At 31.3% G+C, this 26,611-nt stretch overlaps 2 protein-coding genes across 3 annotated transcripts; both read right to left on the bottom strand.

Moving 5' to 3' along the window:
- Positions 1–459: 459 nt before the first annotated feature.
- On the bottom strand, positions 460–2,962 carry LOC111312953 (putative protein S-acyltransferase 1). The gene is made up of 5 exons (XM_022913745.2): positions 2,718–2,962; positions 1,893–2,072; positions 1,473–1,796; positions 1,075–1,296; positions 460–828 (listed from the first exon to the last, which is right to left on the bottom strand). Exons 1-5 carry the CDS (start codon positions 2,847–2,849, stop codon positions 460–462), a joined length of 1,227 nt encoding a protein of 408 aa, XP_022769480.1. The 5' UTR covers positions 2,850–2,962.
- Positions 2,963–4,916: 1,954 nt separating this feature from the next.
- LOC111311450 (histone-lysine N-methyltransferase, H3 lysine-9 specific SUVH1-like) lies at positions 4,917–10,098 on the bottom strand. 2 transcript variants are annotated; one of them, XM_022910834.2, is made up of 4 exons: positions 9,913–10,098; positions 7,350–9,808; positions 6,059–6,136; positions 4,917–5,381 (listed from the first exon to the last, which is right to left on the bottom strand). In XM_022910834.2, exon 2 carries the CDS (start codon positions 9,505–9,507, stop codon positions 7,411–7,413), a length of 2,097 nt encoding a protein of 698 aa, XP_022766569.2. In that variant the 5' UTR covers positions 9,508–9,808; positions 9,913–10,098; the 3' UTR covers positions 4,917–5,381; positions 6,059–6,136; positions 7,350–7,410. The 2 variants fall into 2 exon arrangements, with proteins under 2 accessions (XP_022766569.2, XP_089605863.1); XM_089749737.1 differs by lacking the exon at positions 6,059–6,136 and having other exon boundaries at positions 5,189–5,381.
- Between the last annotated feature and the right edge of the window lie 16,513 nt (positions 10,099–26,611).

Genomic DNA, 26,611 nt, shown 5'->3' with positions numbered 1-26,611 from the left:
AAAAATGAAAATATGCCAGTGTAAGAGAAGGAAAATCGCGTGGGAGAAAATAAAGGCCGGCAGGCAAGAGCTTGGGCTTGACTCTTTCAATTGACTTTGTTTTTACACTTTATTATAAAAAATAAGAACAATTTTATTTTCTACATTTTTGTCATAATAAACAATTTTAGCCATGGTAACAACTAACAAAAATTCTCATTGCACCGCATAATTTTGTAATTCCGTCGTAAGATAACATGACTTTTTTTTTTTTTTAATTGATAGAAGAGATTGAGCTGACAAGAAAAAAAAACATTTTTTTTTTAAATTTTGAGTGCACAAGCTGTGTACGCATTACGTGCTTATTAATCCAAAAGTGGAAAAAATTAATAAAGTAGAAACAAATCAATGACAAGGTAATATATATGTATTTGTTAAAAATGAAAGATGTAAAAGTCAAATGGAGCTACCATTTGGTAGTTACGCTATAACAAATTCGTTTGATTTGTGAAAATTTTGGTTGTTGGAAATTGAAAAGGAATTATTAGGTGGATCATCAAATGCTCCGCCCTTCCCCTTTAAACTATTATCAAAACCATCATAGTCGATCCTCTGCGAAAGGTTCGGAACTGCAACACTATCGATGTTCCCCTTTTCTATGTCTAAATTCTCTTTCGAAGCAATGCAATCCCCGTTGGAAAGGTTGTCATCTTCTGAAATCCATGCCCGAAAATTGATCATTGAAGGTGGGATCTTTGAAAGTAGCACTTCTTTGAAATTGTTTAATATGCCTTTGTTAAAGGGATTTTCCTTCTTATCGTACCGGTACCGAAAATTCTCATAGGTTGTCTGAAATTAATAATACATGCAAAAGAAGAAATTATGAAAAAAAAAAATTTAAAATATATTGAAATGAACAAATTAATTTCTAATTAATGATTAAAATTAGTTTATGCTTAATTATATAAAACCAAGTCTTTCGTTAAAGATGTAGATAAGAAAAAACAAGCATATACATAGAATGAAAAGAAATTAAATAAAAAAAAAAAAAAACATGACGGACGGAAATTAATTAAGAGAGCCGAATTTCATCACCTGGTTAGTGCAAATGAGATAGAAATGGAAAACTGTTAGGCCACCAACAAACCAGATGGCTATGAAGCAATACACAATGAGAATAACTGACAGTATATCACGAGACATGGCATCCCACAAGCCGCAGTCTTGTCGAAGAATGTTCAGCCAAGAGCACAAGAACACATATATGCACAAGGCAGTGGATGATGATATAAAAGAAATGAAGAAAGGGTAGTTGCGCTGCAAACATTAATTAATTTGGTTTAAAAACTTAATGTAACTAATTAGTTTAGGCCTTGTCTAATATCTATCGCTGTCTATATGTTTTATATATATGTGTGTGTGTGAGAGTAAGGGTGAGAGTGAGAGTGAGCGTGAGCGTGAGAAATGGAAATTAATTAATTATAGAAACTTACTAGTCCGATGCATTGACCCACCCATGGGCAATGGTGGTCGAACCTCTGGACACAATTGTTGCAAATGGAGCAATGAGATGCACGCGGCGAACGATATAACAGGCATGTGTCACAAAACTTGACCTTAACCGTTTTACCATTCACCAATATTACATCCTTAATCTTTGGCATTCGGAGGTTTGGAGTTTTACTACTCATCACCCAGTCCAATGATGGATTCTTGGACAGATAATTTACTTCATCGGACGACGATTCAGGTGGTAGTGAATTTCTAGGTATTATTCCCGGGTCTCTACTACTTGTCAGAAATAGAAAACCTAAATCCTGCATGCGCGCAAATTAAAACAATAATCTAGTAAAATAGCAAGGTGAAGAGGTAGGGGAGACTCAAGTTGAATTTATTATTTTTCTTTTACCTACCAAAACAGTGAGGATGAGCCCCCCCAGCAACATTTGATAGTTAAAAACTGGATCGTCGTGCGTGATATTCACCACCATCTTTGTGCAGAATGCTATTGCAGGACATCCAATCAGAAACGAAGTTAAGAAAAGTGATGATGCATCGGGGCCAAAAATCATTCTCCCACCACAACAAAATTTCTGTCATTTGAAAATTGCTCATTAATTACTCCATAAATGCCGAATTTAGGTATTATATAGCTTGTATACTAGCAATTAGCAAATCATACAAATTTTTTAACACATGACCCATGTTCATTTAAAGCAATCAAAAGTAAAGATGAAAAAAGGTAAAAATGAAAATTTTATTAATTTAATAGTTAAATTACAAAATAAAAAAGTTATTATGAATTTTAATCAATTAGATTAACAAAATTTTCAGCCTCACTCATTTTCATCTTTCCTGTCAAGCAAAGACTAAAAGTCTCTCAACCCATCATCAAAATTCAAAGCCAAAGATTACAATAGCTCTGTCATACAAAAAATTTAATTAGAAATCATTTACAAATTGATGAAAAAAAAAACAGTATGGCATGGACACTAGGTTGTGAGATGCACAGAAATATGAAAAAAAAATTTGAAGGTGTATTAACAACATAAAAATGGCATGGACAATGTTAAAAGTTGATAACTAATTCAAATTAATAAACTTTCAATGCATAATGATGACAAGCAATAAGAAGAATATTATTAGAAAAAGGGAACTTAATTAAGCTTATGATCCATCATAGAGAAAAAAAAAATGAAATGTTAGAAAAATGACAACAAATTAAGGAAGAAAAATACATTATTTCCCTTCCAAACTTGATAAATCCTCTTGGGAATGGATTTGGGAGGGGAGTTTTCCATGTGAATGGAGGAAGAGTCATAAATTTGGCTTTTGTTCCTATTCATGATTCTCTTTTTTCGGTCATTCATTTGTATTGTATGCACGATCCAAGCTACCTGATGATGATGGAGACAAACACCCACAAAGGGAATACCTGCAGAAAGCCAAAACTTTAGAAAAGAATCAACCTTACAAAAATTCGAAAAAGGGCTCAAAAGGCTTTCATTGTTTCCGTAACATAAGAAAGGGAAGGACAACGATATCAAACGCTTTGTGGGTGTTTGCTTTTCTTCTGTCTCTCTCTTCAACTTCCCTTTTTAAAAATTGTTGGTTTACCAGATGGATCCGTACAACTTTTTCTTAACAAACTTTTGATGCGTCCTCAAAATTTCTAAATTCAAGCGAGCTTTCCGCAGCCAAAGCTAAATGCATCTTATATTTCAATATATATAAGATTTGCCATTTGAGTAGACACAAAACATAATTGCCCTTAATTCATTTTAACTTATTTACAACTTATCTCATTATATTTATACAAATGCAATTTTTTTTAATGACAACAAATATAGAACAAATTCACGTTTATATATATATATATATATATATATATATATATATAACATAACAAGATTTAATAATTGATCCATTCGTTACTTTAAGGGTGTGTGCATGTTTATATATACACTAAATTATCTTTTGTTGAAAAGAATAATTAGATTTAATACCATAACTCGTGCACTTTTAAATTAGATGAAAATATTTAATCACATTTAAATTGTTAAAATTTTAAGAAATGTGTTTTTCATCTTTGAGAACTTTCTACTGTAAAAGCAGAAATCATGTGTTTTTAGACTTATTTATATATAATGTATCTAACATTATAGAAATCTTAATTTTAATAAGTAATAAATGAATTTTTTTATATTCTTATTTTGCTCTTCAATAATTCACAAATTTATAAAGAGTATTACATTTTTTCATATTCATTTATTTTAAAATTTTTTGTTTATTTTATTTTTATTCTAATTAATGAAAATATCTCTTTATTTTATTTGTTTCTTTCACGTAAAAACTTGTGATATAATTTTAAAGAATTTATTTTTTATTTATTAAATATATAAAAATACTATCAAATTGTTTTTTTTTTTTGTTTAATTTGTGACAAAGGGTTCTTAAGTTTTTCTCAATACATCCCCTCTTCAGACCAGTTTAAGCAAGCTTATTTATGTTAGATCTAATGAATTTATAAAAAAAATAACTTTTCAATGAATTCTCAATAAATTTGAACCTAAATAATTAATAAAATAAAATAAAAAACCGCACTCCTTTTATCATTTGAACCAATCAAGATCAAATAACTTTTAATATTCTGCAACACTTTTACGCTAAATTTACCAAATGTTATTTTAAATTCTCTTTTTTAATAATTTTAACATAATTCCACTTGAGCAGCACTTGTTATAAAAACTTCCACTAGGCCAAACAGAACATTTTGCTTAAAAACAAAAAGACCATTTTTTATGTTTACAAATATCATATCGAATATGAATAGATTATTCAATTAAATCAAATATACAAAAATTTATTGGAGTGTACAATTAGAAGTATTTTATGGGTAAATGGTGAAAATTCATCTAGTATGAGTTATAGAATGCAACGGTGCCACCCTCTTTGTTTCTTTTTTAGTTTATAATTATTTTAGATATTTGTGTTGAAATTATCTTCAACACCACATTAAATCGACTAGGCGTACTAGTTACACAAATTAGCTCATCCATGGAAAAGAGGAAAGGAAAAGAAAACTCTTACGCAGCCCTCCACAAATTCCTTTCCCTTCGGAAACAACAAAATCAAAAGTTTGACCCAGGTTGGGTAATGCCTTTGGAAGCCCTATGTCACAATGTCATGCAAAGACTTCATAATCATAATAATAAAGATTAATGTCATGAATAATCCATAAACAATAATGAAATAATTCAACGTCATACTTAAATTATGAATATATTAACTAATATAATACTTAAAAAGATTATTTACTTGTCTCTAATCATTATCTAAAACAATCAAACTAGAAATGAATACTGCATTATTTAATAGATTTATAATTCAAATATCACATTAAATATTTTATTATAGTTTATGACCCATTCATAACATTAACCTTAATAATAATAATTCCTTTTCCTTAAGAGACTTCAAGTATTAATTACATATCCAAAAATACTTACAGAACCTTCTATTTAACCTAATTCCTAGGGCCTCAGGTGCTAGAACAAACAAGACCTGTCCAACAGTTCTATACAAGGAATCTTGGTGGCTCAGGTAAATTTTTGTTCAATTTGATCAGTGCACCTTACAACAGGGGGGAAAATAATCTAGAAGTGAACATTTCAGACAAAAATAACTTGAGTTGATTACAGAAAATATTGAGATAGAAAAAACTCAACTAGACTATACAAATGCTAGAAATAACTTCAACTAATGTTCCAATGTTAGAAGTTCAAAACTCTAGTACAAATTAATAGTACAAGAACATGGATGCCGGATGAAGAAAAAGTGAGAAGGGATCATTCCGTGCCCATTCAGCAGCCACAAACAGGAAAGTCGGTAAGCCTACATACCTGTAAATTCAATATCTATTTCAAGCCAATGTATTCAGCAGAAATACATTCATGAAACAACCTATCCTATGTAGCATGAAGTAAAGAATATACAAGGGGCTCATAATTTAACAAGTTGGAACAGTAAGTTATTCAGAGCCATCATACAAAGCCAAAAATAATGCAACAGTTCAAACTCTTGGTCAATCAGAAGAAAAACATAGAGGTGCTTGGACGTGCTAATTCTTTAAGATACATGATAGATACAGCAGCAAAAAACTGCATAACAATAATCAGATTTTAATCAGTTGATAACATTTTAGGCTAAGGAGAGGAATAGAATAAAGAAACGAACTTTGACACATCTACATCACTGAGCACTTCCAATGCTCCTAAACAATTGAAGTGATCTCCCAATCCCCAATCACCTTAAACACACAAAACTTAACCTTTGAATATTTAATTCTTAGCAAGCAGTTCTAAAAACTGTCTAAATAATTACAGTGTCAATAATCTTTTGGAAATTGCACAGGTTATGCTGACAACAAAACTATTAAATTAAAGGGAATAAAGAAAGCTGTTAATCGTTTGAACTGATTTAGGATTCACAAAGATAAAAGTTTCATCGAAATAAAGAAATTCTGGTCACGATTTGATATTGGAAAGATTCAGCACTTTAGATAGGCTAAAATACTTACATGAAGTCTTCATTCCATGTTCCATTAAGCTAGCAAGTTGAACAATTTGGTCTAGCTTGGTTTGCTACAGCCAGAGCTCTGTTTTTCATTTTAATCAGTTAAAAAATAATTAAGGTTGGTTTTGTTAGAGCATTTATCAATAAGCAAAACAACCCAAATCGGACACAAAAAATTAACTCATCCTCCCCCAGAAAAAAAAAAATTCTTACGCAAAAAAGTTGAAGGGGTAGAGGAAAGGGTAGAGGTGAGAAAGAGATGAATCAGATTTCACGGTTCATTAAGTTAGAAAATTAAACAGTTTGGTCTGGCTTGGTTCGTCACAGCTCTGTCTTTCCTTTTAATAAGTTAAACACATATCAAGGTTGGTTTGGTTCAAGCATTTATCACAACAAAATCAATCCAACAGGACACACTATTTATATTAAACCAGTAACAAGAATCTAGAATTATATAAGAAGATTTCAAGAACTAGAATATAACATGACAACATAGAGTGTTAACTGAAAACGAAATGACAATTGGATGTTCAGGTTTAAAATACTGAGATACACACTGATACATAAGCACAGAAACACAGATAACGTCGGACCAGAGTTCTCTAAAATGAAAAAAAGGTGTGAGTGGGGTGAATCTACTAAATCCTAATACTAAAATAAATAGCAGACTGTATGTTTGTGGAAGAAATAATACTTACAAGAAAGCAAAAACAAAAAACTAAAACATACCCAAAAACCAGATGGGCAGATTTTAATTATATTAACTTTTTTTTATTCTATGAAATAAAAGTTGAAAGAGAATAGAGAGAAGGAAACAGCAGAAGAAAGCGAGTTAAATAAATAAAATTAGTATTTAACTTTTTTTTATTCTATGAAATAAAAGTTGAAAGAGAATAGAGAGAAGGAAACAGCAGAAGAAAGCGAGTTAAATAAATAAAATTAGTATTTTGATCTCTAATAAAAGGAGAGAGAGACTAAATGCAAGATAACTAGGAGAAGCTTGTTACTGAGATGCGAACCAACTCATTTAAAAGTTAAGATCAAATTGGTATGATACCAACTCAAACACTGCCATTCCATGTTATACTAGTATAGATCACGTCATGTCAAATAAGGTTTGCACTTTAAAGGAAAAAAGGAAGCAACCACTTTGTACAACTAATGATGATGGCCCACTTCTGCAATCTACAATAGTTCGTCAAATCCAGCAAGATAAACTGTATTTAAAGTAAATGATAGGTACAACAAGATACACAATGACATATCACAGGATTGGAGATTAGTAGATAACTAACCTTTCTCAAACCACGAGCTGGCAAAGACTATGTTGATCCAAATTCACAAGTTGATACACCATTAGTAAAAGTAACCTACGCACTTTGCTGATCCACAAAGGCATTTTTTTTTCCTCTGGTGTGCTGTATCTGGTGGAACAATTCCATAGCCATATGTCAACTCTGTCATTGGAGGAATGTGTCTGATTGCATAAAATACAATATGAAGATCACACTCCTTGCTATTCTCACGCAAAACTGGCTGCCAGAATACATTTGGGGAGCAACTGTGGTTCATAAACCGAGCTACATTACCAGCATCTTTTGCACTTATAATTAGAGGAAATGGGATCTTTGGAGTCTCATTAGATACACCCAGCATAGCTTCCCCAGGCAAATTAGTGCGAGTTGCACTGAAAATATAATCATCATTATTTTCACCTCCAAACTCTTCTGCCCTAGAAATATCAATCACTTCCCCTGCATATTCACAAATAAAAGCCCCAGAACGGATGGGATCCCATGACCTCAGACCCCAACCTTTATCTTTAGTTTTAAACACCTCTAAACGAACTCTCAGACCACTCTGAGATACCCGATTCTTACAATTAGAAGGGCACTTACACGAAGAACCACACTCGTGTATCAAAGCTTTTTGGCTGACAAGAACTCCATTTGCAACGTATGGGAGATGTACACCATTTCGTTGAATGCAAGGGCAGTTGGAGTTACCAGCTAGACAACCACCATGGCAACTGCAGCCAGTCGAAGATTCGGTTGAATTTACAGGTTTTGAGTACTTTAGGTGGGGAGAATATGTGAAATATGCTGGCCCCTTTTCATCATCAACATCATTTACAAGAGAAACAGGAATACTTTCTGCCCCAGAAGTGAGATCTGGCAGTATAACTCCAACTCTATCAGCACTGCCATCCTTCCACTGCTGAACAGATTTCCATACATTGAATGCTTCAGGCTGCCCAGATAACCTAACTAATTTGTACTTAAATACATTGCAGCCAGACTTCCCCTTCTCCACCCATGATTCCTGGATTTTATAAAGACCGTCATAAACATATATCTTTCCAGTTAGAGTTGCTACATCCTTTACACCGCGAATCACTCTAACCTCATTACCCCGGTGCAAGCTCTTCTCTAAAGCAAGATTACCCCTTTCAAGCTTCTGATCTGTTATTTCCATGCCTCTCTTATAAACATTGCCACCTTGGCCACTGTAAATCAACACGTCTCCGTACTCCGAATTATCCTCATATCCTCCAGATGAGACAATGCTAACTGCTACTGGCTCTTCGTCTTGAGATACCTTGAGGCCCATGTAATCAATACCGGCCATAATTGGAGCATGCAATCCAATTAAGCACATCTCCATCCTGAAAAAGAAAATATCCCCGACTTCCACACCAGGTACAACACCAATTCTCTTCCTGATATTAGTTCGAATCCCTTTGTTCATTAAGATTGTTCCTGCTCTTAAGTCAGGCCGTCTTGTTACTCCGGGAGTAGATTCCTTTGAATCCTCAATTTGAGAAATTTTTCTTCGGAGCACCTCATAGATCAAACGAATGTATCCTACCGATTGCTTGTCACCATCAGCTCGCCTGAATGTATCAAAATCAATGAGATTGAATGACTCAAGAATTTTATCAACCATAGCATCGATATCCACATCCGAGTAAGCAGCATCGATATCCTGGCTGCTGCTGGCCCAAGTACTCTTCTGAGTCTTTTTCTTTGTGGTGGCACTGGCAACCTTGCTTGAATCTTCTGCATCAGTTGCATGAATGCTATCGCTGTAACCATCTTCTTCAGATTGCGATGGACCGCGGCCTCTGGAACTCTTTCTGGATGACCCTGCATCTCCATTTGCTGCAGTCCTGAATGAATTGATGGGAACCGGAGCTGGAATGGTGCCACTGAACCCAAAAGGCGGAGTTTGCATGTTTTGAGCATCTGAGTAAGCAGAAAATGGGTAGAAGGGTGCAAAACCAGAGGGGAATGGACCAGAAGGAGAGGCGCAAACAAAAGGGGCAGCAGCTTGGGTATGGGGAAATGAAGTGAAACTAGGGTTTGAAGGGAATATGGGAACCAGACATCGTAATGGCCTCACATTCAAAACCCTAGATTTAGCTACTGGGTCTTGCCCACTGCTTTCTTCCATTTCAGACACAAACAATTGGTGGAGACTTTGCTTTTCAACAATTCCGACAGCTCTAAACTAATCAAGTTGCCCAAATCTTTGAAAAAAAAAAATAAAGTTATACAAACAGATTATTAAGAGTGACCCATCTCCAACTCCAAACCCAAACCCGAACATTAAACAGTACGGATTCCAATGCCAAACCCAAACCAAACCCATTTTTGAGAAAAGTGCATTTCCAAACAAGCGACCAACTTTGGCTCACTAGACTTGGAGATTTTATTTAAAAAATGCGTGCTTTGCCTAAATTGGCACTAAATCCCTGAAACATGCACAAAGAAATGAGTACAAATATGCAGAAGCAAAGTGCTTAATTAAATTTGTAAAATATCTAGTTTTACCGTTTGGTAGCTTAGAAATAAATACCTGGTAAAAAGGGAAAGTGAAGGAAATAAATGCAAAGAAACTTCTGTTCTTTTGGCCCAAAAAAAAAAATCAGCAGTTTGCCATTTGCATTTTGTGGAAATAGGAGTAGTTTACCTAAAACAAGTTGATCTCCAGTGGAAACAGGAGAAATATGTCCAAGCTCAGTAGCTCGAGCATTGGAGAACTGAGATTGATAGCTGATTAAAAAGTGGAAGATATGGTGGATGGGGAGATATTCTTACGTTTTGGAGAATGAATTTGAATTCCTTTCTTCTGTTTTTTCTTTTTATTTTTCTTTTTCTCTTTTTTCTTTTCTTTATTATTATCGAGCGTTTGGTTCCGAGCAAACAAAAGTTTTTTTTCCTAACGTAAATTTTATTTTAATTTCACTAATGTGACTTTTGTGGTATTTTAAGATTTTCAATTGTATCAGTATCAATAAAAGGAAAATAGTCCTAAATTATGCGCCTTTTGAATTTTTTAATTTTTTTTAAGGAATATAAATTTTATTTTATTTTTATGAATAAATTATTTTTATGATTTATTTTATTTTTTAATATAAAAAATTATTTGATAAACTGAAATCCAGACTGACACGCATAAAACATTTTAAATCTCATTTTTTTATGTTCGATCATATTTAAATTTTATTTTTTAAAAAATATAAAACAAATTCAATTTTTATTTATATTAAATTTTTATTCATTAAGATTATATTTATATTTAGTTTGTATAATTAATTTGAATTTATTTAATAAAAATATAATAACATATGCATATTTTTTAAAATAATATTAAATTATTTGAAATTGAAATGTATTAAAATAAATTTGTGGATTATAATTATTTTTTTTTATTTTTAATTTATTAAAATTTTATTTTTTGAAATTCAATAAATTCTAACAAATAATATATTTTTTTAGATAAAAATATAAGTTTTATTGAAAATATAAAATTTTTAAAATAATATTTTTTAAAATTTTATAGTTTCAATAAGAATTACATTTTTTAAAGTAAAAAAAATAATTTATCTAGAAAATATATAATTTTAAAAAAATTATTTTTTTAAATTTTATAATTTTAACAAAAAAAATACAATTTTAAAATAAAAAATATAATTTTATTGAAAATATATTATAAAAATTGTAATCTTATTAATTCTTAAGTTTTAACAAAAATTACAATTTTTAATATTAAAAACGCAATTTAATATAATAATAGATTATGGTTAAAAAATTAAATGTAATCTTTTATTAAATATAAATTACATTTGTTAAAACAACAATAATTTTTTATCACCCAGTCCTCTCTTCACTCCCATCACTCTTATCACTATTTTAACACAAATTCTATTGATAAATCAATCTCTATAAGGAAACAGACAGCAACAGTCAAACACTATAAGCTGTAAAGCACGCTATAAGCTTTTGATTAAGCTGCAGACTCTTGGTCTTGAAAGTAGACAATTTCAAAATGAGGGTGCTTTGCAAATGCCAGAGTTAGACCTGAGAGGATCCAAGTTATCAAGAAAGTCAAAGACGTGATTTGAATTAAGGCTCAAAACAAGTGAAACCAGGGAACCATAGAGCGTGATCTCCCCGTACGTGGAGACTCTACTTGTCGATGGGTCTTCCGTAAAAGGTATGGCGAGAAAAACCTGGAGGATAAAATGCGGGTTGTGAGGATTAGGGTTTACAAGGAGGACTTCCTTGGAAAAGTGATCACGTAGAGTTTGTGGGTTTGATCGTGAAGATGGGAAGACGAATGAGAATATATAAACACATAGAACGTAGTGTCTGTGTGTTTGGTTACATAAAGCAAACAAATTAATAAATGTGTAACAGACAACGTTTGTTGTATACAAACTGTCATCTAGTTAATAACACAAAGCTATTATGTAATAATAAACGTAGTCTTTTATATATTAGGCGACCTTTTTTATAAACAATTTTTTTTTTGAATTTATATTTAATATTTTTTATATAAAAAATTTATAAATAAATAAAATAAACTATATATTATATAAATATATAAATTACTTTAAATAAATCATTTGTAAATAAATAAATATTAAATTAATTAATTATTTTATAAAAATTACATATTATTTATATATCATTAAAAATAATATAATAAAAATAAATTAATTGAGACTCTTAGATTTTCTTAATTAAATATGAAATTTTTTCTATTTTTTAATGTTAATAGAATATAAAAATTACACATTTATTTTTTAAATATTATTATTTTTTTAAAAAAATTTTAATTTAAAAATCCTGACTTGGGAGGAGGAAATTTAATAGGTAGCGCTGCAAAGTGAAGTGACTTATGACGACATGACAGGACAATAGCTCGTAAGATATGGGCCAGACGACAACAGGTAGCTTATATATGGTTTCCGACACTCTATCTCTAAAGTCGGGTACACTAACATAGTCATTCGTAAATCTATAACAATATATAGAAAGCAAACTCTCAAGTATCACTGTTCATGCTCTGTTTGTTAGGCTTTCTAATTTCATGTCGTTTGTCATCTTTCTATTTACTACTTATACACAATGGTTTTTTCTTTTTTTCTTTTTTTTTTTTTAGTTTTTAAGTTTAAATCGTAAATGACAAAAACTATAACTTGGTTCAATATTGCAAGTGTTATTTTGATCCCTTTAGAGTGAAGATTCGTTTGTATTAGTGTAAGTTTTATATTTGTTTTCTATTTTTTAATTAAAATTAAATTTATAACATTGATATTTAATTATTTTGATTTAATAATTAAAAAATATGTAATTTTAATATTAGTGTGAGTAAATTCATATTATATATATATATGATGAAGAGTCAATTTATATATTATAAAACTAAAATCAAAGGGATAAAATTAAAAAAAAAATTTATTTGTTTGTCTCACCTTTTGAATTTATTAAAATTAAAAATTAAAAAAAATGTGTAAAACTTCTTTAATTTAATTTTACATTGTATAAATTGATGCATCTTCACACACACACACACACACATATATATCATCTTTATAAGCGATGTTAATGTTAAAAATTTGCTTAAAACTAAAAGAATTAAAATATTACTCATAATATATAAAAAATTAATATATTTATAATAAAAAAATTCATTATATTAGTGTAAACTTTACACATTTTTTTACCATTGAAATAAAATGTCTAAGTGTGAGTGTTATGAATTTAATTTTAATCTATGAATAAAAAAAAATTATAACACTTACACTGTTGCAAGTGGATCTCTATTCAATTATAATTTATATGACAAATATTTAACATAACTTACATACTTGTGGAATTTAAAATTTTCATAGATAACTTATAGAAAACAAAATTTACCAACAAAACAATCGTATGGTTTATTAGTGAAATATTGGATACTTAAGTTTTGATTAGTAGAAAGTAAGAAAAGAAAAAAAAAATAGAGAACTTGTTATTCAAATGGTTAACATTCATTATCAATTTGCTACTTTGTAACTCTTACCCTTGTTAGAATGCATCATTTTAAAATTTTAGTATTTTAAAATGCATTATTTTTAAATGTTAGTATTTATAATTGTTTTGTTTAGATAAATGTTTTAAAAAGAAATTTAAAACTATTTAAATTTTATGAGGTAAAAATAATTATAAAAAATAATAATATTGAAGTGAAAAATATATATTATAAAACTATACAATACGATATTTTTAATTTATAAAAATATATAGATATATTAATAAAATAAAAATAAAAATATGTTAGAGATAAATAAAATAACTTTTAATTTCATATTTTCTAATGACCCATTAAAGTAAAGTAATGAAAATTTGAAAAATCACTCAAGTTGAAATTCAAGATGGATCCTAATAAAAAAAAAAAAAAACTCTTCTCTCAATATATTCAAGAGAAGAAGTTGAAAATACTACAATTAATGAAGTCTTAAAAACTTTACAAAGGCATTTGATTCGTACAATTTTAGATTTCGAGAGAAAATGTAATACCCAAGTTTTGTTTAATTTTTAAAATATCTCGTATTCATATTCACTCATTTGATTGAAAAAAATTTACAGTTATTAATTATTATATAATTGCCATAATCTCTTTAACAAGCTTAAGGCAATCTTTCATATTGTCTTATTAATAATCAATTCCCAAATGACAAATGATGCCTTTAAAAATAAAAAAAATAAATATTTTAATTGACTTTTTTTTAGTTTATAAAACATCATCAATTAAAACATTTGTTAATATGATCACCTTAATTATTAGTTTTATAATTTATAAAACATCATCAAATAAAGAGTTTGTGTATATGAACGCCTTAATTGATCGTTTTTTAGTTTTTAATATATACTCAATTAAGGCGTTTCTAATGGTGAAAGCTTTATTTGCTCAAGTCAATTAAGACGTTTGTGTATATGAACACCTTAATTGATCATTTTTTTAACACATAATCAATTAAGGCATTTCTAATGATGAACACCTTATTTGCTCATGTCAATTAAGGTGTTTTTCAAAGTGAACACCTTAATTGATTACTTTTTTTTTTATCAAATATGGTGTTTATTTTTAGAAACGCCTTAATTGCTCTCTAAATAAAAGCCATTTGTTTAACTCAATTAAAGCATTTGTTATGCATAAATGTCGTTGTCATAACGTCTAGATCCGGGGATCTATCGCTAGATATTGACTTTTAGGAGTCGCCACCAATCTTTTTTATCTAGGTGTGATTGACCACCTAAAGAATCTGTCCTTTCAGGGAACACCTAAAATTAAGGGTCCCTAAAAGAATAAGTTCAGGTCTGCTAACCAGAACAGAGTTCGGGAGTTCGATTACGTGTGAGGAAGGTTATAGCACCCTCACAACGCCCATCAAAAGATGGTACCAGCTTAAATTTGTGTTATCCAAAAGCCTTAAAATTTTACCAAGTAATTAATTATTGAAAATTTTTCTCAATTGACTCTAATACTTTTAGCAGAAAATTGAGAAAATTCCCTCACCTCAAGAGTATGCAATAAAAACTACTGTTTCACTTGCAGAGGCTCCGTCGTTGGATTGTTTAAAGACAAATCAAAATCAAAATCAAAATAGAAAGAAAGGAAAGAATGATTGTTCTTGTGTAGGAAAAATTGATACTTTCAACTTTTCCCCAAAAATATTTTTTGGAAATTTATTTTTAAGGAAAATTGATACTTTCAACTTTTTCCTAAAAATATTTTTTCAAAAATTTTGATTTTCAAGGAAAACTGATACTTTCAACTTTTCCTCAAAAATATTTTTTTTCGAAACTTTATTCTTAAGGAAAATTGATACTTTCAACTTTTCCTCAAAAATCTCTTTTTTGAAAATGTATTTCTAAGGAAAATTGATACTTTCAACTTTTCCCTAAAAATTTTTTTTTTTTGGAAAATTTGATTTTTATTTGAAGAAAACAGAATAATAAAAAATATAAATAAATAATAAAAAATAAAGAAAAGTAAAACAAAAATAAAAATAAAACTAAGATAAAAAGAATATTAAATAAACCTAATATAATAAATAAAAAAAATAAAAAAAACATATAAACAAATAAAAAAATTCAAAGAAAAAAAAAAAAAACCTGGAGCGGCTCAGATCGCGGCTCGGCTCAAGGCAGGGAAACGGCTCGGAGGGAGCGGCTTGGCAGCTTGGCGCGGCTTGGCTCGGCTCGGAGGAGGGGCAGCACGCGCAGGTCAAGAAAGCGGGTCGACGCTCGGGTCGGGTCGGGTTCGGTAAAACGCGCGGATCCTCTGGTTACTTAAGGCCAAAACGACGTCGTTTTGGGAGGGTATAAAAGGTAATCCTCTTCGTTTTTCGGCAGAACGCTCCTCCCCTCTCTCTCTCTTCTTCCCTTTTCCTCTCCCTTCTCTCTAAAATCTGAAGAACACTGGTGCCGAATTCTGGAAAATGTCACCGGAATCTAGAAATTTCACCGGAAGTTGGCCGAAATATCACCGGTTTCTGGGATTCTTCGTCGAAAACTGGCAGGTGGCCGGAAACTTCAATGTTCGTAGGAATTGTTGTCGAAAAATTCAAATTTTGTCAGAATTTTCGTCGGAATCTGGAAATTTCCCAAAAATTTCCAGAAAAATTTTTCGCCAAAAATTTCTAAAATTTTTTTCTCACTCCCAGAACACTCCTAAACTTTTCCTAGCTTCCTATACGCCTCCTTTTCTCTCAAATCAGTAGCTTTGCTTACTATTTTCTGTCTGTGTTTGCATTTGTTCCAGGGGTCCTTTATATAAGGATTGATCAGGAGTTCCTGATCAATCCCAATTCCTCCTTGGACGGAAATTCAATCTTTGAATCCAACTGGACTCTTCTGATTGAATTCCCATTCCTAGTGGGATTCTTCAACTTCAATCTCAGCCCTCCAAAAATAAAAATCAAATAAAAAAATAATAATAGATAATTAGAAAAGAATCAGATACGGATCAAGAAAAGAGAAAGAAAAAAAATTATTAAAGATAATTAGGAATACAATGAGATAAACCAAAAAAAATATTACAAGAAAAAGAAAAAAAAATTAATAATAAAATAATAATAATATAATAATATATATATAACTATATAAATACAATACATATAAATATTAATAGAAAATAAATAAATAAATAAAGATATACATATATTAATATATAATAATAATAAATAATAAAATACATAAAATACAAAAGAAGAAGAAAAAAAAATACAGGGTTACAATTGAATTGGGCCTTACCCGTTTGGGCCAAGCCTAATTGATCTGGGCCTGGACTCAATTGGGTGTCTACAGCTGCCCCTTTTTGCACATTTTCTGTGAAACAAAAATTGCGCAAAGACGTAGACACCCAATCCAGATTCAACTCAACGTTGTCACTTTTTGTTTTTTTGTTTTGTTTTTTTTTTGTTTTTTTGTTTTTTTTATTTTTTTGTTTTTTTGTTTTTGACCAAAGCTCTTCTAAACAGAGGCTCAACGACTTTGAGAAACATAAATTGCTCCTCTAAACAGAGGCACCACGACTTTGAAAAATAAATTGCTCCTCTAAACAGAGGCAACGGAACTTTGGAAAGTAAATTGCTCCTCTAAACAGAGGCACCACGACTTTGGAAAGTAAATTGCTCCTCTAAACAAAAGCAACGAACTTGGAAAGTAAATTTGCTCCTCTAAACAGAGGCAACGGAACTTTGGAAAGTAAATTACTCCTCTAAACAGAGGCACCACGACTTTGGAAAGTAAATTGCTCCTCTAAACAGAGGCAACGAACTTGAAAAGTAAATTGCTCCTCTAAACAGAGGCACCGCGACTTTGAAAAAGTAAATTGCTCCTCTAAACAGAGGCACCACGACTTTGGAAAGTAAATTGCTCCTTTAAACAGAGGCAACGAACTTGAAAAGTAAATTGCTCATCTAAACAGAGGCAACGAACTTGGAAAGGTAAATACTCCTCGACAATCATGTCCGAAGGAGTTGAAAGTTGTGTTTGAGAGAATTTCAAGAGATCATGCCCAAAGGTCTTATAAATCAACCCTGATATCAAAAGACATCCTATTTCAAGGATTAGGAACTTACCTGACAAGTTTCTTCTCCATCTTGTAAAATATCTTTATATTTGTCTTCTCCATATGGGATGTTGGAACACCCCTGCTTCTTGAATTTATACACTATACTTTCTTGAAAGTAGTGTATGCTATGCAATGTGCATGATTTTCAATGCATGCTATGCAAATATTGGCCAATTAATTCCTGTTCAATGTATGGTACTCAAGTTTCTCAAGCTCTTTTTTTTCTTTCTTGGGTGTCAAGCCCTTTGATTCCTCAAGGATCCAATTGCACTGCTCTTCTAAGATCGAACCAGTGTAGCTCTCAATTGTCTTTTCCACTCACATTCTTTCCTTGTTCAGTTTCTCAATACTTTGAAATAAGCTTCATCAATCGATCATCACTTGACCATTATTCAATGAATTTCTCAGCACTAACAAGTTTCATCCACCATCACTGGATCATTACTCATAGGTGTCTCAGCATTAACCATTCCAAAACAAACTCTGTCCACTGATTGTTCCCACCATTCAACCAATTCATCCTTGTACTCATCACTTGGTTGTATCATTTTTCAAGATTTACCCCATCATATTCTCTATTTGGTCACATCATACATCCTTCTAAATCATCTCTTTTAGGTTTCTACCATTTTTTCATCATCTTAGATTTTTTTTCAAATGAATGTAAGATTCTTTTAAACACATATTCATTCATTCATTATCATTTCAATTCTTGACAAATATAATGCAATCAAGCATTTTCTAAATTCATTTTAGGGGTGAAATAATAAGAGAACAGAAGGTGAATTATGGTAAAGATAATCAATGGAGATCTATTTTGGTAGAAAATAAATGGGAAAAGAAATAAATTGGATGTCATTGAGGTGAATGGTATGTCCAAATGATGAATATTCAGATAATTTTCAACATTAATCTAGGATTATCTTTCAAAAACTCATTCCATTTACTGTTGAAGTCATCTTGAGCTTGGCGAACTCTGCCCCAGTCTTTGAGGGATCTTCAGATGTCTTTGATCTTTCATTCATGTGAGCCATTTGACATGGATCTTTTTTTTTGGTACCAAAATCACCCTTTTAGGTTTTCAATTTGAATCTCTTTTTTTATTTTTTCATTTTCTCACTTTTCCCTTTTTTTTTTTCTTTTTTCTCATTTTTCATCCATTGTTGATTCTTTCATTTAGCATGATTCCATTGCTTCATCATGAGCATGTCTTTGCTCAACTTATGATCATTCAAGTTGAGTATTCACATTTGATCCAAATGGACTTTTCAAGGTTGTAATGTAGGCCAAGGTGAAGGGTCATAAAACAAGGATATAATAGGCTCAAAACATGTATTAAAAAGGTTCAAAACCAAAGGATCATTTGATACAACTTGACATTTTGCCCCCACATCGTTTCACTACTTTTTCTTTCCTCACATAAAAGATTCTCATTACTTTGCCCCAAGTCATGTGTGGCTTTTATTTTTCTTTTGCTTTTCTTTCTCTTTCCATTTTTGAGACCTTTTGTGGTGTTTTTTTTTTTTCAAAATTTACCCTCCAGTGTAGAGGGTGATCCTTGGTTGGGGTTCTTCAAAAAAAAAATGGTAAGCTCAAAGGGGTAACAATAAATGGTTTTTCAAATGGTAAAAGAAATATGGCCATTTTTCATCTCAATTGTGAATACCTTTCTTGAACATCATCTATTGAACAAAGCTCATGAACTTGTATAAAAGATTGCACACCTTCAAGACATATCTATTTCACCTTCAGTAACAGCTTACTTTTTGCTCAAATCATCTCCTCACATTGACGTGGATGAGTTCTCAAAATTAAATCCCAGAATCATTGTTATCATTGTCTAAATATTCATCATCTGAATTTTAAGAAAGGGAGTATAAAGTTATGAAAGGTAACAAAGCATGGAGTAATGGTCAAGTGAAAGAGAAAAATGTAATGAAATACATTGACTTGCCTTTATTAAGATGATAACAAGTGAAGTGATATTGCAGAAAAGAAATCCTAACATTACTTGAAAAGAAATCTTAAAATGATAAAAAAAACTTCAACCAGCCTTATCTCCATTCTCAAAAATTATCTCCCTATATGATCAAGTGAAGAATCTCTATTGACATCTTGCCAGTCAATTCATTGTGACTCTCCGGACCCTTTCTGTTCTTGACTTTCACTCAGAGTGCTAACATTAGATGTTGTTACTTTTCCTTGATCAAAACTTACCATTCCATCATTGATCAACCGTTGTACCTTATACTTTAAAGCAGTGCAATTTTCAGTAGAATGGCCAGTAATTCTATAGTGGTAGTCGCAGTGGACTGTAGGATCATACCACTTTGGATAGGGTGGTTTAAGTGGTTCCACATGGCTGGGGGCAATCAAATGGCTATTATAGAGTTCTCGATATAACTCTGTATAAGTCATAGGGATTGAATCAAATACAAGTTTTTCTCGAGTAGTCCTTTGTTCTCGTGAGCCACTTGCTGGGTTAGTAAGACGAATTTGGGTTCTTACAGGAGCTTAAATGTTAAGGCGGTAAGTGGATGAATAAGATGGTTGTGAGGCTAGCTGGTATGGGTAGGATGAGGCATTATTCACAGCAGGATAGTATGGAGAGTAACCTTAGGATGGATAGGGTTGATAACCCCTGAATTGTTGTCTATCAAAGCTCACAGCTTGAGCTTGAGCTTGAGCTTCTTTCTTTTCTGATGTCTTCTTGGTTTCTCCTCCTCTCAATTTGTCATTTTTTATGGCACTTTCAATAATTTCTCCAGAGATTATCATGTCAGCAAAATTCTTTGTTGCATTTTCTATCATCTTTTCATAATAGGAAGGCTTTAAAGTGCTAACAAATAACACTGTGGTCTCTTTCTCTGTCAGTAGAGGTTGTACCTGTGAAGCTATATCCCTCCATCTCTGGACGTATTCTTTAAAAGACTCATTTAACTTTTTTTCCAGATTTTGCAAAGATAAACGATCAGGGGCCAAATCGATGATGTGTCGATATTGGCTGATGAAGTCATGAGTCATATCGTTTCAGGAGCGAATGTGGGTTCTATCCAACTGAACATACCACCTGGCAGTAGAACCAGTAAGGCTATCCTGAAAGACATGCATCAAGAGTTTTTTATCATGTGCATGAGCTGTCATCTTTCTACAATACATGGTGATGTGGGTTTTAGGGTATTTTGTACCGTCATATTTTTTAAACTTCGATACTTTGAACTTATGGGGGATAACCACATCAGAAACTAGGCAGAGCACAGCAGCATCAACTGACCCATAACAGCTAAATCCTTCCACAGCCCGTAGCCTCTGTTCTAGCATGCTAATTTTAGAGCTTTCTTCAGCTTCCACCCTTATCTTTTCCTTCTCTTTCTCTTCTAGATCAGGAATTGGTTCTGCTGTCTTTTCAGTGAAGACATGATTTATATAGCTATTATACTGCCCTGAGTTGAAAGCTGATGGCATTCCAGGATATGTTGGATATGCAAAATATTATGGTGGGACCTCTTGGGCAGACTGGGCTTGAGGTGGGTCAAAACTTGGAGGGTACAAAGGGTCAGCCACTTCTTGCTGGCTTGTACTTCCTTCAACTCTTTTTCCTTTATTCATATTATTGAGGACCTCCAGAATCTTGCTTAGTTCACTTCCAATCTTCTCCTGAGCTTTTTTTAGCTTTTCAAATCTATGAGAACTTTCTTCTTCCATTTGCCTTGCTCTGGATCTTGTGTTGTATGGATGAGCAAGATTTTCGCTAGATGGAGCTATTTTCGGACCTTGAGTACCATACTTATGATTAGAAATGTTATGCTGTGCCTTATGTATGATGCTTTGATACACAAATGAAATGTACATTTTTTGAATGAAATCTAGTATGAAATGAATACAAATGATTGTGTTGAAACATGATCATGAAAAGAATACAGATGCATACAATCAGACAAACAACATAGTTAGTTCCGTGGATGAAACGTAAGTGATGTTGATGCATAATGTTACATATGATAAAAATAATACACAAAGTTAAGCAATCAAAATGATTAGATAAACACCTTTTTTGTGTCATAATTTTAGGGTATATCTATCATTGGGTAGAAAGAGCTCTATCCTAGGTGTAGGCACTCTTAAAGTTCACTACATGCGGTTTTAAGGTCAGAATCTAAAGGTCCTCAAATTGTTCCTTACATCCTTATCCATCACAGACTAGTAAGGCACCCTAATCCTCACTTATTACAGGCTACAAGCGGAAAAGGTTCAATTTGAGTGAGAGTATTTTGCTAGCCACTGCGGAGGCATTAGACCTCACGAAAGCAATAGGTACTTTACTCCCTCCTAAAGGGACGGAGCTCGGGTGTAAAGCTTATGTTATGCACATGCATATGAATGACATAATTAACAAAGTAAATAAACATGAATAAATAATAATACATATATATACAAAAAGGTTCAATTTTATTAGACTTTTGGATAACACAAATTATTTGCTGGCCTGACTCTCAAAATCCCCAGTGGAGTCACCAAGCTGTCATAACGTCTAGATTCGGGGATCTATCGCTAGACATTGACTTTTAGGAGTCGCCACCAATCTTTTTTTATCTAGGTGCGATTGGCCACCTAAAGAATCCGTCCTTTCAGGGAACACCTAAAATTAAGGGTCCCTAAAAGAATAGGTTCAGGTCTGCTAACCAGAACAGAGTTCGGAAGTTCGGTTACGTGTGAGGAAGGTTATAGCACCCTCACAACGCCCATCAAAAGATGGTACCAGCTTAAATTTGTGTTATCCAAAAGCTTTAAAATTTTACCAAGTAATTAATTATTAAAAATTTTTCTCAATTGACTCTAATACTTTTAGCAGAAATTTGAGAAAATTCCCTCACCTCAAGAGTATGCAATAAAAACTACTGTTTCACTTGCAGAGGCTCCATCGTCGGATTGTTTAAAGACAAATCAAAATCAAAATCAAAATAGAAAGAAAGGAAAGAATGATTGTTCTTGTGTAGGGAAAATTGATACTTTCAACTTTTCCCTAAAAATATTTTTTCAAAAATTTTGGTTTTCAAGGAAAATTGATACTTTCAACTTTTCCTCAAAAATATTTTTTTTCGAAACTTTATTCTTAAGGAAAATTGATACTTTCAACTTTTCCTCAAAAATCTCTTTTTTGAAAATGTATTTCTAAGGAAAATTGATACTTTCAACTTTTCCCTAAAAATATTTTTTTTTTGGAAAATTTGATTTTTATTTGAAGAAAACATAATAATAAAAAATATAAATAAATAATAAAAAATAAAGAAAAGTAAAATAAAAATAAAAATAAAACTAAGATAAAAAGAATATTAAATAAACCTAATATAATAAATAAAAAAAATAAAAAAACATATAAACAAATAAAAAAATTTCAAAGAAAAAAAAAAAAACCTGGAGCGGCTCGGATCGCGGCTCGGCTCGGCTCAAGGCAGGGAAACGGTTCGGGGGGAGCGGCTTGGCAGCTTGGAACGGCTCGGCTCGGAGGAGGGGCAACACGCGCAGGTCAGGAAAGCGGGTCGACGCTCGGGTCGGGTCGGGTTCGGTAAAACGCGCGGATCCTCTGGTTACTTAAGGCCAAAACGACGTCGTTTTGGGAGGGTATAAAAGGCAATCCCCTTCATTTTTCGACAGAACGCTCCTCCTCTCTCTCTCTCTTTTTCCCTTTTCCTCTCCCTTCTCTCTAAAATCTGAAGAACACCGGTACCGAATTCTGGAAAATATCACCGAAATCTGGAAATTTCACCGGAAGTTGGTCGGAATATCACCGGTTTCTGGGATTCTTCGTTGGAAACTGGCAGGTGGCCGGAAACTTCAATGTTCGCCGAAATTGTTGCCGAAAAATTCAAATTTCGCCGAAATTTTGGCCGAAATCTGGAAATTTCCCAAAAATTTCCAGAAAAATTTTTCGCCAAAAATTTTTAAAAATTTTTTCTCACTCCCAGAACACTCTTAAACTTTTCCTAGCTTCCTATACGCCTCCTTTTCTCTCAAATCAGTAGCTTTGCTTACTGTTTTCTGTCTGTGTTTGCATCTGTTCCAGGGGTCCTTTATATAGGGATTGATCAGGAGTTCCTGATCAATCCCAATTCCTCCTTGGATGAGAATTCAATCTTTGAATCCAACTGGACTCTTCTTATTGAATTCCCATTCCCAGTGGGATTCTTCAACTTCAATCTCAGCCCTCCAAAAATAAAAATCAAATAAAAAAATAATAATAGATAATTAAAAAAGAATCAGATACGGATCAAGAAAAAAGAAAGAAAAAAAAATTATTAACAGATAATTAGGAATACAATAAGATAAACAAAAAAAAATATTACAAGAAAAAGAAAAAAAATTAATAATAAAATAATAATAAAATAATAATATATATAACTATATAAATACAATACATATAAATATTAATAAAAAATAAATAAATAAATAAATAAAAATATACATATATACATATATAATAATAATAATAAATAATAAAATACATAAAATACAAAAGAAGAAGAAAAAAAAATACAGGGTTACAATTGAATTGGGCCTTACCCGTTTGGGCCAAGCCCAATTGATCTGGGCCTGGACTCAATTGGGTGTCTACAGTCGTAATTGATAATTTTTAAAACATTCATTTTACATTATTAAAACTTGAAAAACCAAATGGCTAACATGCCTTTAATAGTTTAATGATAAAAGACACTATTCGTGTATTTCCCTAAATCATAAACCCATCCACTTTCCATTTTTGTTTCTTCATCTCCTTTATCCCTCTGGACCATGGTACCCTCAACGTCATTGGACATTGTTTTAATTTGGTAAGTGCGAATTTTTCCTTTTTGTACATTGTTTATTTGTCTATGTATGCCATTTTTTTGTTCTTTCATACTATATATTTTTATATGTTTATATAAATATGTATTTCCCAACGTCACCAATGTATCACACCTTATCTGCAATGCTTACATGGTATTTTTTTGGTTTTTTAGTTAGAGTATTGTAGTTTGCCGATTAGTTATATGGAAAATAGGTCTTATATTTGTTCTAATTTGTTTTACATAAACTGTTATGATATGTTTTTTACATAGACTGTTATGATATGATAAAACACAATATGGCCTATATCGTGTATAATATTATTAGTTTTGTTCTATGTAATGTATATTGGTTTTTTTACTGTATTAGATATTGGTTGTATTTACTGTATAGATATGTAGAGAGAAAGTTTTGGTTTATTTTATATAATTTTGATAAAATTTACAAGTTTTATGACTTTTAAAAGACATATGTTTCCCTGTACTAAAAATGAAGAAAACAAACCTGCATTGAAAAAAAAAAAATCAAAGGAACGTAATAGATTGCTTAAAGCGAGTGGGATGAAAATTCATGTGGAGTTCAATCAAGATTGGTAGCCTATGTTAAACGGAGGTGCAAAGTTGGCTAGCTATATTGGAGTTGTCGTCTAGCAGAGTATATCGATTACCTACCCTAGTTAGCGAATGATTTTTTATGATAAGAAGGACAATATATGGGATTCAATTATGGTATGTTTATTCAACGAAATCTAAAATTTTGTTAATTGTTAATGGAATTGAATTAGTGTGTTGAGTTTATTTAATTTAATCATTTTTATGGGAATTGTTTGACATCCCAATCGAGTATAAAAAGCTTGTATTGCAATTGGTTGGGAAAGCATTAAGAGATTTTAAGTGCAAATTGACAACCAAATGTATTTTATCGCTCGCTGATAATTTTGAATTATTGATTGATTCTCCAATGACATATAAATATATTATTTGTTATGAAAGTTGGTCATAGTTTGTTTGAGATCATCTATCATATGAATTCTCAGTATATATACCTAGTTTGTTAATTGTTTATAATTTATTATTTAATATATTTGTATGATAATATGTAACTTATCTTTTTTTTCTAGAAAATCAAATAACAACAAAAGAACATACGGGACCAACAATTATATCATTCTCTGTTTGTGTATTTGGTATCACACAAATAGTAATTACCTATTATAGTGAACAACATTAATAATATAAAAAAATATATTTCATTATAAAGCTAAAACAAACATAATAAAGATAATACATTGTGGGATTATTAACCCATTTTTGCTTGTAATGGTATCCCTTAGCACTTTATTATCTACTGCAGAACCTTTCCATCCCCATAAAACATATATGAATAACATTTATGAGATGGAAACACCAAAGACATTGGTATCAATTTCATTTTTCCTAATCATGTATTTAGGCCTATTAATTGCGTCTACATTGATCTTGATGTATGTCCCATTTAAGGCACCTAAATAACCCTTGAATCATTTTTATCTATTATCTATTGAATTATTCGATATCGATTTAAGTTTTTTAAATAATAACGTATGCAGTCTTAAAATAGAAGTTAACAAAAAATGAAACTGTCTACTAATCATCTCTCCTGATCTAGTTACTTGACGCTTCATAACTTTATTTTTTGTATGATAAGCGATGGTGTGAAAGAGGTTAATAACTAGTTCTTCTATTGACATATGACGAGATGCATGTAATCCCCATTCTATTTGAAGCAAATGACATAATTTTATAAAAGCTCTCTTATCTATTTTAGTATTATCTACACATTGTCTATCACTTTAAAAAATTATTGCATTTAAATTTAACTCTTTAATACATAGCCTATCATAAAATGTTCCATCATAAGATAATCTATGCCATTTTTTAATGTTCATATGTAATAAAATCACATCAACAAAATGTAACACATGCAACAAAGTCTCTATTTGGTTTAAATGTATCAAAAGCAATGTAACTAATTGCATCTTCATTCTCAATGATAAACGAGTCATAACTGTTTAAAAGATAAAATCTCATTAAAGTTGAAAACATAAGTAGAAAGCAAATCTTTGCATATGGTATATGAAATCTTTTAAACATCAAGAAAAAAAATATAAATCAGCAATAAAACATTTGTGGATGATGGAGCTAAAACAAATAAATCATAAAACACATTTGATATATCAACATAATTTCAATCTAGATCTAAATGACATTTAAAAAGATAAAAAAAAAGATTAGAATGCAACAAATAATGCAGAACATATAATTAGGTATCAGATAGTATC

Source organism: Durio zibethinus, chromosome 1 (genome assembly GCF_047325235.1).
Source record: "Durio zibethinus cultivar Kanyao isolate XHJ-2024 chromosome 1, ASM4732523v1, whole genome shotgun sequence".
Taxonomy (NCBI): domain Eukaryota; kingdom Viridiplantae; phylum Streptophyta; class Magnoliopsida; order Malvales; family Malvaceae; genus Durio; species Durio zibethinus.
The sequence above is the reverse complement of the archived record's forward strand: the minus strand, read 5'-3'. Positions and strand labels throughout refer to the sequence as shown.